This window comes from Anas acuta, chromosome 2, assembly GCF_963932015.1.
Source record: "Anas acuta chromosome 2, bAnaAcu1.1, whole genome shotgun sequence".
Lineage (NCBI taxonomy): Eukaryota > Metazoa > Chordata > Aves > Anseriformes > Anatidae > Anas > Anas acuta.
Window position 1 is genome coordinate 81,100,441 of NC_088980.1, and position 13,049 is coordinate 81,113,489.

The window sequence follows — 13,049 nt, forward strand, 5'->3', positions numbered from 1 at the left end:
GCAACATGTCTCTTGGGTAGCTATATTAAAGGGTTAGCTGAAGACATACAGTTACACTAAAAAAAATAGGAGCCAGACATGCTGCACAGTAGTGAAATGCTGTACAGTCCCACTACAGAAAGGAGAACCTTTACTATCCATATCAAAGACCAGGTTCTCATCCTTTAGTTATACTCTAGATTTGTTTGCCAGCTTCCCTGCTCGGCTTCAGAAACCCAGCTCTATATGATAAGCAGTTTCAAGCACAATCCAGTGAGGTGATTTCAAGGAAAGGTTACTCTGACAACCAGACAGGCTGTTATTTCCCAAAGGGCCTGGGGGCAGCATGTAGTAATTCAGTTACTAAAACAACCTCAATTTGTTTAATACTTAATCCTAGAAGTGTTCAAACCCTAAGAAATACAGGTGCTGTTGTGAGTACTGTATTTGTTTACAGGTAATTCAGGTATTTTAAGTGCTTCTCATCCCTCTTCTCAGAGGCTTCACCAGAAATGAGACAGAGCTGAGGGAAAAAAATTGGTATCAACGCATGTCGTGCACACCATCTTAGATCTCACTGTAGGATAAGATGGTAGGATAATGGGATAAGCCCATCAGTGAAGGAACAGTGTATGCTCAGGCACTGAAGTCAATTAACAGAATCAAAATGGGCAAAACAATCAGTTTTGCACAGCAATTCCCTTTTAAGTGTTTACTCACTCCAGTAACACCTTGTGGGAGTTGCATTAGAGGATCACAAAAGAGATTGCACCCATGTGGACAGCAGCTCTTTCAGAGCAATAGGGACCAGCATCATTGTAAAACTTGTAGCAATCTCAAAATATTTTTAGTATATGTGCACGCCCCTAAGTGGCATTTGGGTAAGCTAATGACTACAAGCTCACACATGGGGTAACTGCTATTCTTAGCAGGGGATTTTACTCTCATAAGACTAATTCTCAGACCTTACAACAACTGATGACTGTTCTGTAGGCTCACTTCTCCATTTGAAATACCTTCAGGTTTCTTGTGGCTTTTGAGCATGTGGCAACACAAATCCCACCTCCCTCCCCATGAGGAAGCCACACTTACCTTGAAGATGCACAACAGGGTCCTGCTGCGCTGCTCGACTGCCAGTCTCAAGGTCCATTTCTTGTCGCAGTTACTGAGAGCATCAACCAGCAGTAGCAGTGTAAATACATCACTGGGGTGTGGGAGACAGCAATTGTCATGGTACCCCCGTTACTACTCCAAGATTTATATTCTGGGGTGCTCTTTGAGTCATGTTACCTAGAAATCTGCCCATCACCTCCTCTCATCCCCCAAAGGGAATTGACTGCCCTGAAGGGTCATCCCCCCCCTTAGAGTAAAGGTTAGATTAGGAGCTGTTTTTTGGGGAAACATCTTTGAGAAAGATTGAAGAAATCTAATGCCTCAGAATAAAATTCAGGTTCTTAGCCAACATCTCAGACACTATTGTACTGCTAATTTGGACTCATGGCTCTGGGCATGAATTCTCATCTAGAGAAGGTTGTGGGACTAGGACAGCTAAGGAACAGGCAAGACCACAGGCAGCCCACCCCTATTCACATACTACACGCCCTGGGACCAGTTCAGTAAGAAGTGCTGCTGAATGGCAGCGGGGAAGCCCGCAGCTATCCTGTCAGATCAGTTTTGACAGTTTGCAATGTGGAATTCAATACCTTCTGGCTGACCTCACTACCACGTATGTCCATAAATAGAAGTTGCAGGATTCTCAAGTGCAGCGCCTCGTTTCTGTTAGTTAAGGCAGCTTTCTCTCCAACAATAGATTAGCTGTTAGACATGAGAGAGCCTCAGATTGAACCCACAGTGTGTATAGATTAGCTACTCCCTTAAGCTGAGCAAGTGCAGTGTATTTATACTGCAGAATTAAGGGCCTGAGAAAGCGTGTTTTATTGACTTGAACCTTTCACTGAGGTTAAAGCTTAAACCAAGAAGAGAAAACACAGAAAACTACAAGAGTTTCTAGAGAGAAATAAGGCAGAGGACACAGTTTAGAACACAAAAAGCCTTTATGTTTGAGAAGTTAACCATTTCGACAGAAGACTCTGAAGTATTTTTGCAACTACTGTTACATTGGACAGTCAAGGATACAAAACTGCTGACAGAAGCAACAGTGGAGAGCACCAAATTAAAGAAACGCATGCTTCAGCACAACTGCACAGATTTCTCCTCTCAATGAACACTTGCCTGATCAGACTATACTTTACTCCTACCCATTACCACTTTACGCTTCATCCTCTTCTCCCTCCTCTTCAAATTCACCCTGCTCGTCAGCAGTGGCGTCCTGGTATTGCTGGTACTCTGAGACCAGGTCGTTCATGTTGCTCTCGGCCTCGGTGAACTCCATTTCATCCATGCCCTCGCCGGTGTACCAGTGCAAGAAAGCCTTGCGGCGGAACATGGCCGTGAACTGCTCCGAGATCCGCTTGAAGAGCTCCTGGATGGCCGTGCTGTTGCCTATGAAGGTGGCGGACATCTTGAGGCCGCGCGGCGGGATGTCGCAGACGGCCGTCTTGACGTTGTTGGGGATCCACTCCACGAAGTAGCTGCTGTTCTTGTTCTGCACGTTGAGCATTTGCTCGTCCACCTCCTTCATGGACATGCGGCCGCGGAAGATGGCCGCCACCGTCAGGTAGCGGCCGTGGCGGGGGTCGCAGGCGGCCATCATGTTCTTGGAGTCGAACATCTGCTGGGTGAGCTCGGGCACCGTCAGGGCGCGGTACTGCTGGCTGCCGCGGCTGGTCAGGGGGGCGAAGCCCGGCATGAAGAAGTGCAGCCGGGGGAAAGGCACCATGTTGACCGCCAGCTTGCGCAGGTCGGCGTTCAGCTGCCCGGGGAAGCGCAGGCAGGTGGTCACGCCGCTCATGGTGGCCGACACCAGGTGGTTGAGGTCCCCGTACGTGGGAGTGGTCAGCTTCAGGGTGCGGAAGCAGATGTCGTACAGGGCCTCGTTGTCGATGCAGTAGGTCTCGTCCGTGTTCTCCACCAGCTGGTGCACAGAAAGGGTGGCATTGTAGGGCTCCACCACCGTGTCCGACACCTTGGGGGAGGGCATGACGCTGAAGGTGTTCATGATGCGGTCGGGGTACTCCTCGCGGATCTTGCTGATCAGCAGGGTGCCCATGCCCGAGCCGGTGCCGCCGCCCAGCGAGTGGGTCAGCTGGAAGCCCTGCAGGCAGTCGCAGCTCTCCGACTCCTTCCTCACCACGTCCAGCACAGAGTCCACCAGCTCAGCGCCCTCGGTGTAGTGCCCCTTGGCCCAATTGTTGCCAGCCCCACTCTGTCCTGCAGGTGCCAGAAGCAAGGTGACAATTAGTGCCTTCATGAGGAGCTGAGATCTGTCTTCTCCTGCCCCGGGGGGCTCATCCCTCGCTCCCAGCCCTGTCGCAGTGATCCAGCCCCACCCCAGTCACTTGCACTGAGCCTTTGTGAGCCAACTGCTCATGCTCTGTGAGAGCTGCACTGCATTTACTCACCGAAGACAAAGTTGTCTGGTCGGAAGATCTGCCCAAAGGGACCGGAGCGCACGGAGTCCATCGTGCCGGGCTCCAGGTCCACCAGGATGGCACGGGGGACATACTTGTTACCTGCGGGAGGGAATGGTGTCAGTGTTACAGCCCGGCAGGCAGCAGCCAGCGCAATGAAGGCACCGCTGGGCTCCCCCCAACCCCCCTGCAGGATTCACCGCCCATATGGAAAGGGCATTAGGAGGGAGGGGGACAGGGACGGGCACACAAAGCAGCTACCATGGCTGTGCCAGGCAGCCGCCAGCAGCGCGTAGGAACAGGGCACAGCTCCCACAGCAGGATGCACACCCGGGGCACCTCACCCCCATTCCCCCGAGCCCCCAAGCAGGAGCCCAGCCCCCGGGGGCCAGTTACCGGTGGCTTCATTGTAGTAGACGTTGATCCTCTCCAGCTGCAGGTCGCTGTCCCCGTGGTAGCTGCCGGTGGGGTCGATGCCATGCTCGTCGCTGATCACCTCCCAGAACTGCAGGGACCGGGGGTGGGGAGGGGGGGACACAGACACAAAGGGGGCGTCACCGCGGCCACTCCCCCTCGCTCCCTCTCTCCCCCACAGCCCCGACCACCGCCCCGCCACGCGGCGCCAGGGGATCCACCACCACCCCCCGCAGCCCCCCGGGACCGATCCGATCCCATCCGATCCGATCCGAGCAGCACCGCCCAGCACCGAGCCGCAGCCGGGCTCCCGATACCGGCACGGGGGGAGGCGATGCCCGGTGCACCCCCACCGTCGGGGGCAGCCCCCGGGGGGCGCGGGCGGTACCTTGGCGCCGATCTGGTTGCCGCACTGCCCCGCCTGGATGTGCACGATCTCACGCATGGTGCCGGTCCCGGTGCCACCGCCGCCCCGCCGCAGCCTCCCTCCCTCCGCCGTCGCCTCCCTCCCGCCCGGGCTGCGGCGGCCGCGCCCCGCGCCCGCCTTTAAAGCCCCCGCTGAGGCCCCGCCCCCCGGAGTGACGTCGGGTGGGTTACAGGGCCGGGGGTTATCGCGGGCAGCCAATGGGAGCGCAGGGGGCGGGGCCAAGGGCGGGGCTAGGGGCGGGGCCTCCCCCACCCGGCCGCCACCGCCCCGGGGACAAAGGCGCGGAGCCGGGCAGGTGCCGGGGGCTCGGGGCGGTGCCCGGGGGCTCGGTGCGGCACAGCCCGGGCTCCGTGGGGGCTGCCCCGGTGTCAGGGAGCGCCTGGCCCCGCTTCTCTACCGCCGAGCCCCTGCCCGGCAGCTGGAGGCTGCGGAGGGAGCCATTTTAAAAGCCCAGCCCAGGCACGGAAAGCGGAGGGCTAGCGCTATAAAGAAAGGAACCCGCCCTGGTTGCTTGTTCCTGACATAAAGTCACTTCTTGTTTTTCACGTTTTCATATTTTTTTTTTAATTTATTTATTATTGAGGTGGTGCAGAATCCTAGCGTATGCCCGCTACAGAGCTGGATGAGACTGGATGGTGAAAAAGGGGGAAAAAAGAAAATAAAAAAAAAAAAAAGAGAGAGAGAAAAAAGAGGGAAAAAAAAAAAAGAGGAAAAAAAGGAAAAAAAAAAAAAAAGAGAGGAAAAAAAAGGAAAAAAAAAAAAAAGAGAGGAAAAAAAAGAAAAAAAAGAGAGAGGAAAAAAAGAGAGAGAAAAAAAAAAAGAGAAAAAAAAAAAAAGAGAGAAAAAAAGAAAAGAGGTTATTTCCAAAAGAAATATCCCCACAATAAATACTTTGTGTTACCGGGGGATGCGGGAGGGAAAGCAGGTCCTTCCTTTTCCAAACCCGTCGGTAAGACCCCCCAGATAACCTCAGACGCCTTCGGATGGGCGCAAGGTGCACTTGTGCACTTACAACAGGGAGCATTTACAACCCAAAGGGCCACCGTGGTGGTGTCTCGGCGATTCCCTCTGGGAAAGGAGCTGCCCTGCTGCTGCTCCTGCCCCGCTGCCCGGCTCTTTTCTCCCAGCGCTTGTCTCGCATCCACGTGTGGGGCACTCGGGGGCCCGGGCTGGATGCCACCCTCGGCAGTTCCCCAGGCAACCGGCCCGGTGGCAGAAGCAGGCGGCACGGCAGAAAGGAGAGGAACAAAAAAAAAAGCCACAACGTTGTCCCTCCCCGAGCTGATTTCCCATGGTCCACATCCCACGGCCCACATCCTCGTCTGGGGGCTCCTCTCAGCACAATGAGAATGACTTAAAGGCCTGAAGTTATGCCCAGACCCCCAAAAACACCTATATTTTCTTATCTCGAGGGGTCTGATGCCTAAACACACACAAAAAAGAGAAGTTTGGACCCTTGCAGGTTCAGGTCCTGCACCACAGACCAGGTGTGGGAGGGCCTGGGTGTAGGGCAGCTCCTTTGGTTATTCAGGAGGATTTCAGGGCTGTGCCCATGCCAAGGGAGCATTTTGTATGGATACAATTTGCCATTTCTGGGCATCTGGGCCAACCCATGCTGGCTGGTGGGAAAGGGCACGGCGCAGGACAAGGCTCTGTGCTCAGTGTCACCCTCCCTGTAAGCCCGTCCCCACTCCTGACAACTCGAGCACCTAGCAGTGTCTCAGACCTGGTGCAGTAGACGAGAATACAAACCACAGAAAGGCGAAAGAGGGATGAAAGATGGTGCCCCTAATTAGGAAATCATGGGCCAATTAGAAGCAAAGAGCAGGCAGGAGGCGAAGGGCAGAGCTTTTCCTGAGATGGCGCGGGAGTGCTGATGAGAAATTGATCCGTGCTCTAATAAATCCCGTTGCACGGACACCAAACGTGGCAAGATGCTGTACTGATGCTGCGGTCCCCTACCCAATGGCTGCAAGGTGATTTCAGCCCTGTGTGCACAGCTCTCGGGGCATAAATATTAATTAGGCTTCAGCCTGGGCGCTGGTGCTGATGCAGCTGTTTCTACAGCAATGTGGAACAAATTCACTGAATGCAAAAGAGCGAGGGATGAAAGAAAATATTCACTCGCCAGCCTGAGTTATTCTTGAGATCTGGTCTCAGTCCTTTTTTGTCCTAAGCAGTTTTTTTGTATGCCGTCTGAACCGAGATTGGGCACATTTGCATAGTTTGAGAACCTGGCTGCAAATTGCAGCAGCGGAGGGCAAAAGCCCTGCTGGGACCTCATTTGCAGTCACCAGGTCGTAATCTGGAGCCACACCGACGCACAATCCACACGATGCCTAGGAAACACTCCCTTCTGCTTCCAGCCCTCTTGTTTAAACATTTCTTCCCACCTCAAGGACGCTCACCCTTGAAAATCTAAGAGCAACACACTGCCCCACATCGCTACGGGACTCGGGCTCCTGCTTAATCTGCTGCTTGTTTGGCCAGCTAGGGCTTGGTACCGTACCGAAGCAGGCAGCTCTGCGACGGGCTCGAACAAAGCATTTTTCAAGGTCTTCTGCCACCACCCTGTTCTCTCCTCCCTGCAGCAGCATTGCGGAGAGCAGCGCTGCTTGCTGCAAGGAAGCGTGCTGTCAACCCGTTAACACTTTCTCTCTCCCTGCAAAAAGCAGGGCTGTGCAAACTGCCTTGGAGAGATCTTATCGGCCAGCTGCTTCGGCTGCTCTCAGGTGCCTCTGATATGCAGCTTTCAGAAGGCTAAAAAATAATGTTTCGAGGGTTGAAAAAAAAAAAAATGGTCCCAGATCACTCGTGTGTGTGTGTGTGTGTTAAATTTCTGGTTTACAGGAAAATAAAATGTCTGCTCGGGAAGATTTCTCGCTCTGCAGCATCAGTTGCTCTCCTGCCTCAGGCTGGAGGGAGAAAATCAGGGGGGCAGGAATTTGCAGCTGAGAGAAGCAGGATTTGGGGCAGCCACACGAGGCTCTGCTATGCTTTTTGGGAGAGCAGTGTTGCCTTTCTCCCAACAGCAGGATTTAAACAAAGGCTTTGATCACCCGCCTTATTAAAGCTGGAGGCCTCCTTGCCAAACCGGAGCGGGTGGCAGGTGAAGATGCCGCTTCCAGCCCTTGCACTGTCACAGTCCCCCTGCCCAGCTGTACACGTGCAGGCATTTTGGGGCCGAGGGCATGTCTCCACCAGCTCAACTGCAGCGCTCCAGGTGAGTGATAAGCAAGGTTCATTACTAGAAATCTTATGCTCAGCTCACAGAAGCCAGCAGGTGTTTTTTCAATTGATTTCAGTAGAGCCTGGCTCAGATCCCAAATCTGTTAAGGAAAGGTATTATCCCCAAATGCTGTGAATTCCTTTGTCCTTTCTCCCCCGATTTTCCTATTTACAGTTCACTACATGGTCTGGGGATCATTCTCACCCCATTTTTGCTCGCCTCCTGAGAAATACAAAATAAACGTGTGCTTTACGGCACTCAGTGCATGCATTTGTCCTGAGCCCTGGGGGAAATGCACCATCCCAGCTCTCTTGAACAAGCAGCCAGGTGGGAAGGGAGATGAGTTGTTAGGCTTTCCAAGAGGCAGCAGGGAAGGATGTTTTCAGTTGCCGTTCAAGGCTGGGACACTGACTTTTTAAAGGCAAATCTTCAGCCTGTTGGGATCCTACTAGACTGAAAACACAGTAAAGGAGCTGTGGCAACATTTTCCTGGGATAGTGGGTTCTGACAGCTTAGTTATTCAACCTGTTCTGTCAGCAGAACAACAGGTAACACTCCCCTCTTGTTTGGATTCACCCTGCTTTCACAGAGGTAGCGCTAATTTATTTTATTTTTAACCCCAGAGATCGGAGACCAGTCACCAAAACGATTTTTCCTGAAGGTTATGCTCTGTAATCTCCCTTCAGACCGGCTGGCTAGGTGCCAGCGGCAGCTGTTTGACATACTTCTGCTAGGAAATCAGACACACCTCTGATATGAGTCACAAATACTGAGCTACTGCTTGGGATGCTTGCTGTTTGGGTTAAAACCCTGTATTCAACAGGGCAAGAGGGAAAAACAGAGAGAGGAGCCTGGCTGCAGACAGCCCGCCTCTGAGCAAACACTCGAGGGCTGCCAGGGGACAGTGCCAGGCCTGCTAGCCCTGCTCCTCACCCGGGGAGGGGGAAGCAAATTAACCAAAGCTGATTTTGTCCAGCTGGTTTTGCTTGAAAATGGAAAACTTGAAAGGCCATGGCATTACTGTAAGAAGCAATGAAAGAGAGCGACTGTTTGGGGAACCAGACAGAGACGCAGGCACTTGCTGGCACGCTTGAGAGAGGGGGAAGCTGCACGCAGACATCTCCAGCCAAACCTGCAGGCCTCAGCTGATGGAGACTATTAAGCCCAAGGCCCAGTCTAAGGAGGAAAAGAGAGGATTCATGGAAATTCTGCCATCAACAAAGGAAGAGTACCCAGAGAGACAGGGAAGAGGCCAGAAGCACGGCTGCGGCAATATCAAACTGCCTTCTGAGTAAAAGGGCTTCATTCATCACCAAAAGCAGCTTGAATCTCAGACAAACCTTTGTTTATAGGGCTGCCAGCACTGCATGTTGGGTCAGGGATTTCCAAGGCTAGGAAAGAACTCCATGCGATCGGAGAAGTCAGCCCCTGCACTCGGGGGCTGTAGCAAACTCACAGCCTGACTGGATTTGAGGACACAGCATCCCCTGAGGACATTGCATGCTGAGCCTTGGTCTTGCTCCATGGCCCAAGGACAGAAAAATAGCAGGATCCATCAGGTGTGCTGTGTGTCATGGGAAATCTACGTATCTAAATTTATCTATGTAAGAGAAAACATTTTTCCAATGCCACCTTCCCCCCGCCCTCTCCCCTCCTTTCTCTTAGCCTTTCAGAAGTTCATTTCCATTAGGCTTTCATGCCCTTTCTCCCAAATCCCTTCCTGGCCTCATCACAGGTATGTAACAGCATCTGCAAAGCTCAGTACATCTTTTACACGCTGGAGTCAGTGTTTGTGAGCTGTTTTGGATTTCTCCACAGTGAGGAATTTTATCTGCATATAAAATACAATTTCCATCTGACTGCGAAAACCTCTTCTTGTCCCCAAGGGGAGCAATGAGTCACTCTGTGTTAGTGCCTCCCATCCAGCAGCTACGGACCCGTGCTTCTCGAGTACTCCGACAGACCTACGACGAGTTCCTCCAGTGACTCATATAACAACAGAATGAAACGCTTTCTTTTTATAACAGCAGAAATTCACTCCGTGCTCAGAAAGCTTCTCAAGAGCTGCTTTATACAGACATCCATTCAACTGCAGGGAGATCGTCGGGGATTATCACACCCTTCCACTCTGCAGATGAATGAAGCAAAGCAGCGAGTGGAAGGCATTTGCATAAGGCCACCGTGCCAGGCAGGCATGAAATCTGATTTCTGGACCCGGACGCCGCACAGAGGATCATGGCAAGCTGCTGGTCAGAGGATTGCTGTGCCATCTGCATCCCGGGCCTTGCCCACCCCATCAGAAATGCCAGCAGCTGAGTTTAACAACCCCACAAAAGAAGAAAAGCTGCTACCTTAAGTCTTTTGGCAATCAGGAACTGGATTTCCTTAGGCAATGCCTATCTAGGCATCAACAGATGCCCCCAAGACCCTGGCACCAGGGGGATTTTATAGCTGTTGTGATAGCATTAGCAGAGCTGCTATCACAGGCATGCAGTTGCTTGTATATCTAAATTTTGCATTTGCTTACATGTGCTTTTCCAGACATGATCTTTTCAGGGAGGAGCAAGCCTTGATATTGCTTTGGATCATAAGATTCATAATATGAGCTTGGCGCACTCCCCCTTAAGATCTCGTAAACTGTGACTTTGCTCTGTTCTCTGCAACAATTTCAAATGCTAACCTTGAATTCCCTTTTTGGTCTCCTTTCTGGGTCCATAAAATAAGGCTGACCAGCACTTGACAGAAGAATTTTGAGGCCTCAGGTGAAGAAAATACTGTGAGTAGATATTCTGGGAGCAGTTTATTACAGCCAAAGGTCCCCCTTTAGCTGCTGCCAAAGCAGCTGCTTCCCCTCTCTCAGCTCCTGTTCCTCAAGGAGCTGATCTGGCTAACAAGAAAATAGCTTTTGACCAGTGTAGCTCCCCAGACTGACTCACCATCATATCATGTGAGGCCTGGAAAGCAGGATTGGGGCAGCCCCACCTAAAGTTGGTTCAGATTGCAACAGGATAAGCAGAGGCACTTCCCCCTTTCTTGTCTGCTTGTGCTAGCTTTACGTTGACCTCCATTGGGCTGGCGTGAACATTGGTGCAGTGACATGGCCGGCTACATCAGAGGATCTGTCCAACTGAAAAAATAATCCAAAAATGACCAAAAAAAAATCAGATACCCAGGTGTCCTAATGGTATAGGAAGAGGAAAAGCCCTTAAGACACCCATGTCACTGAAGGAAGTTCACACAAAATGATTTTCCAAGTCAACACCAAGTAGGCCCCCCAAGGCCTGGAGCTGCCCCTGTTGGAGCAGCCTGGCTCCAAGCTGGGAGGCTTCCTTTGCCTTTAATTAACAAACATTTACTCCTCTGCAGAAGGGCAACAAATTGAGAAACCTGGAACATTCCGAGACATCAGCGCCTTCACCAATAAATATTAACGGTCGATTGCTTTCTCACACGTCAAATTCATCCTTATGCAGAAGCAAAATTGCAGGATGCGCTTCCGAATCAGAAAACATTTCCTTCTCTCAGTGACAGCCCAGCTCATAATTACGTGCATCTACTCACTTGTGAGTTAACAGGAAGATTTACTCCTGGCTTAGAGCTATACAAGAGGAAAGGCTGCAGAGCCAGGGTCTAGGATCTGGTAACTCCCACGGGCAACATAAATTTTGGAGAAGAAAAAGGAGCATGGAAGTGCTTGCCTTTAAACCACACTCCTGGGGCTTGGACCTCATCTCAGCAGGAGTATAAGTGTATCCGTGTATGCATGCAGCACTTTTGCTGCAGAATCTTCACTTTATCATTGATTTGCTATCCGGTGTCTCACAGCAGTTTATGCTCTTTCTATCCTTGTACCTGACAAATAAGACTGACTATAATGAGCTCAGCTTTCACAGCTGCAGAATAAAGATGAAAGCATTAAAGGAAACATATAAGGCTTCCTTTGCTGCTGGATCACTTTCCACCCTAATTTTGCAGGGGCTCTGATGGCCTTGCAGTGCTTTAATTAGGAAATACATTTCACACTTGATGGTCTGGTTCTGCACAGCTCTGCTCGCTCTTCACAACTGCACTGCAAATGGAAACGCTTACCCTCAATTTGTCTTGCCAGATGAATGCTTTTCCTCTTCTGAGTTTGAACGCAGACCTGGTGTGATTTACAGAGAGCAGCTACATTTCACAAAAAAAGAGTTAGATACATAGAACCACATACATGTGGAAGAGCCCGAGGACTTACCTTCAGAGGTCTGCAGGTCTTAGGCTTCTAATGAGAGCTACTAGAGCTCCTCATGTCTGAAGGGAGTCCCGATGAAGAAAAAGATCAGAGTGTGACAAAAAGGTGCTGCTACCCCCTAGGGAGGAGCAAGCCTATAGACAGTCTTGGAAGTAAGAAAAAAAAAAACTCTACTTGATGCAGTAACACCAGGGAAGAAACTGATGAACTCCCACCTCAAACCAGGAGATCATTTAAACATGTATTTAGCATACAAAGAGGCCCAAATCTCTACCTAGTGGGAAGAGATACTCTGGACTAGAGCTTTGTTAGATTGGATCCTCTACTGGGCTCTACAGGGCTAACTCTGCCCAGATGCAGCTGAGATACCAGCTCTGAACACCTAGAGAAGGACTTACCCACACACATAAATTTGTCCACAAAGCCCTGAGAACCTTGCCTTTCACCCTAACCTCTCTTACAGCTGATAGAAAGCACATAGGAGGAGGATGCTCCTCTTCCCTCAGGAGAGATTTAAAGCAGCTCAGCTGAACTGTGCCCTAAATTGCTTCTTTCTCTTCCCTGATAAAGGTAGCCTGGGGCAAATTTCCAACACCTGCAGATGGTTAATCACAGGAACCTCACCACCAACACCTGTGTGGCTCCTGGTAGAAATACCCAATGCTTTTTTTTTTTTTTTTTTTAATTATTTTTTTGCAATAGCTGTGATAGATTTCCCTGGTTTAGACAACTGATGTACCCCACCTCTGAAGAAAGAGCAAACCTATGGCTGCAGAAAGAGGAATGTGACACAAAGGGAAGTGCTTGGAGCCTGCCAGGAGCATGCAAACAGCACTCAGCCCCTTCCGAGGCAGCTTTGTCACCAGTTTGCCTGCTTCCTGCAGTTCCTGAGGGCTCAATGTCAGTCCCCAGCACGCCGCTGGGACAGCTGGAGGCCGCTTTTGGAGCAGCAACGCGTCTGCGGCCACCATTTGGAGGCCAACCCACGTGGAGACAAAGCCTTTGGGCAGGCCGGGGACCAGCAAACGTGCTGTGGCATAGCCCGAGCCTGCCGTAACCGCTTGGGCGAGCAGCAGGGGACAAATGTAGGGCAGAGGAGGTGGCTGCAGGCTGATCCTGTGCGTGGAGGGCGGCTGAGAGGCCGGCTGGGCTTAGCACTGCATGGGAAGGATTGAGTGGGGCGGAGGGCTTGGTCTGTGGGAGGCGCAGGGAGATGGGTTAAGACAGGGGATGGTTTTT

General features: G+C 51.4%; 1 protein-coding gene and 1 long non-coding RNA gene across 4 annotated transcripts; both read right to left on the minus strand.

Annotated features, from left to right (window-relative positions):
- Window positions 1-2,014: 2,014 nt before the first annotated feature.
- On the minus strand, window positions 2,015-4,463 carry LOC137850684 (tubulin beta-2 chain). Its single transcript, XM_068670959.1, has 4 exons — window positions 4,312-4,463; window positions 3,906-4,014; window positions 3,501-3,611; window positions 2,015-3,309 (listed from the first exon to the last, which is right to left on the minus strand). Exons 1-4 carry the CDS (start codon window positions 4,366-4,368, stop codon window positions 2,249-2,251), a joined length of 1,338 nt encoding a protein of 445 aa, XP_068527060.1. The 5' UTR covers window positions 4,369-4,463; the 3' UTR covers window positions 2,015-2,248.
- A 2,654-nt stretch (window positions 4,464-7,117) lies between these two features.
- Window positions 7,118-12,374, minus strand: LOC137850687 (uncharacterized). Of its 3 annotated transcripts, none has more exons than XR_011092743.1 (3): window positions 11,814-12,364; window positions 8,920-11,723; window positions 7,118-8,755 (listed from the first exon to the last, which is right to left on the minus strand). It is a non-coding gene; the product is annotated as an uncharacterized lncRNA (long non-coding RNA). The 3 variants fall into 3 exon arrangements; XR_011092744.1 differs by having other exon boundaries at window positions 7,118-9,707; window positions 10,516-11,723; window positions 11,814-12,363; XR_011092742.1 differs by having other exon boundaries at window positions 8,036-11,723; window positions 11,814-12,374.
- Between the last annotated feature and the right edge of the window lie 675 nt (window positions 12,375-13,049).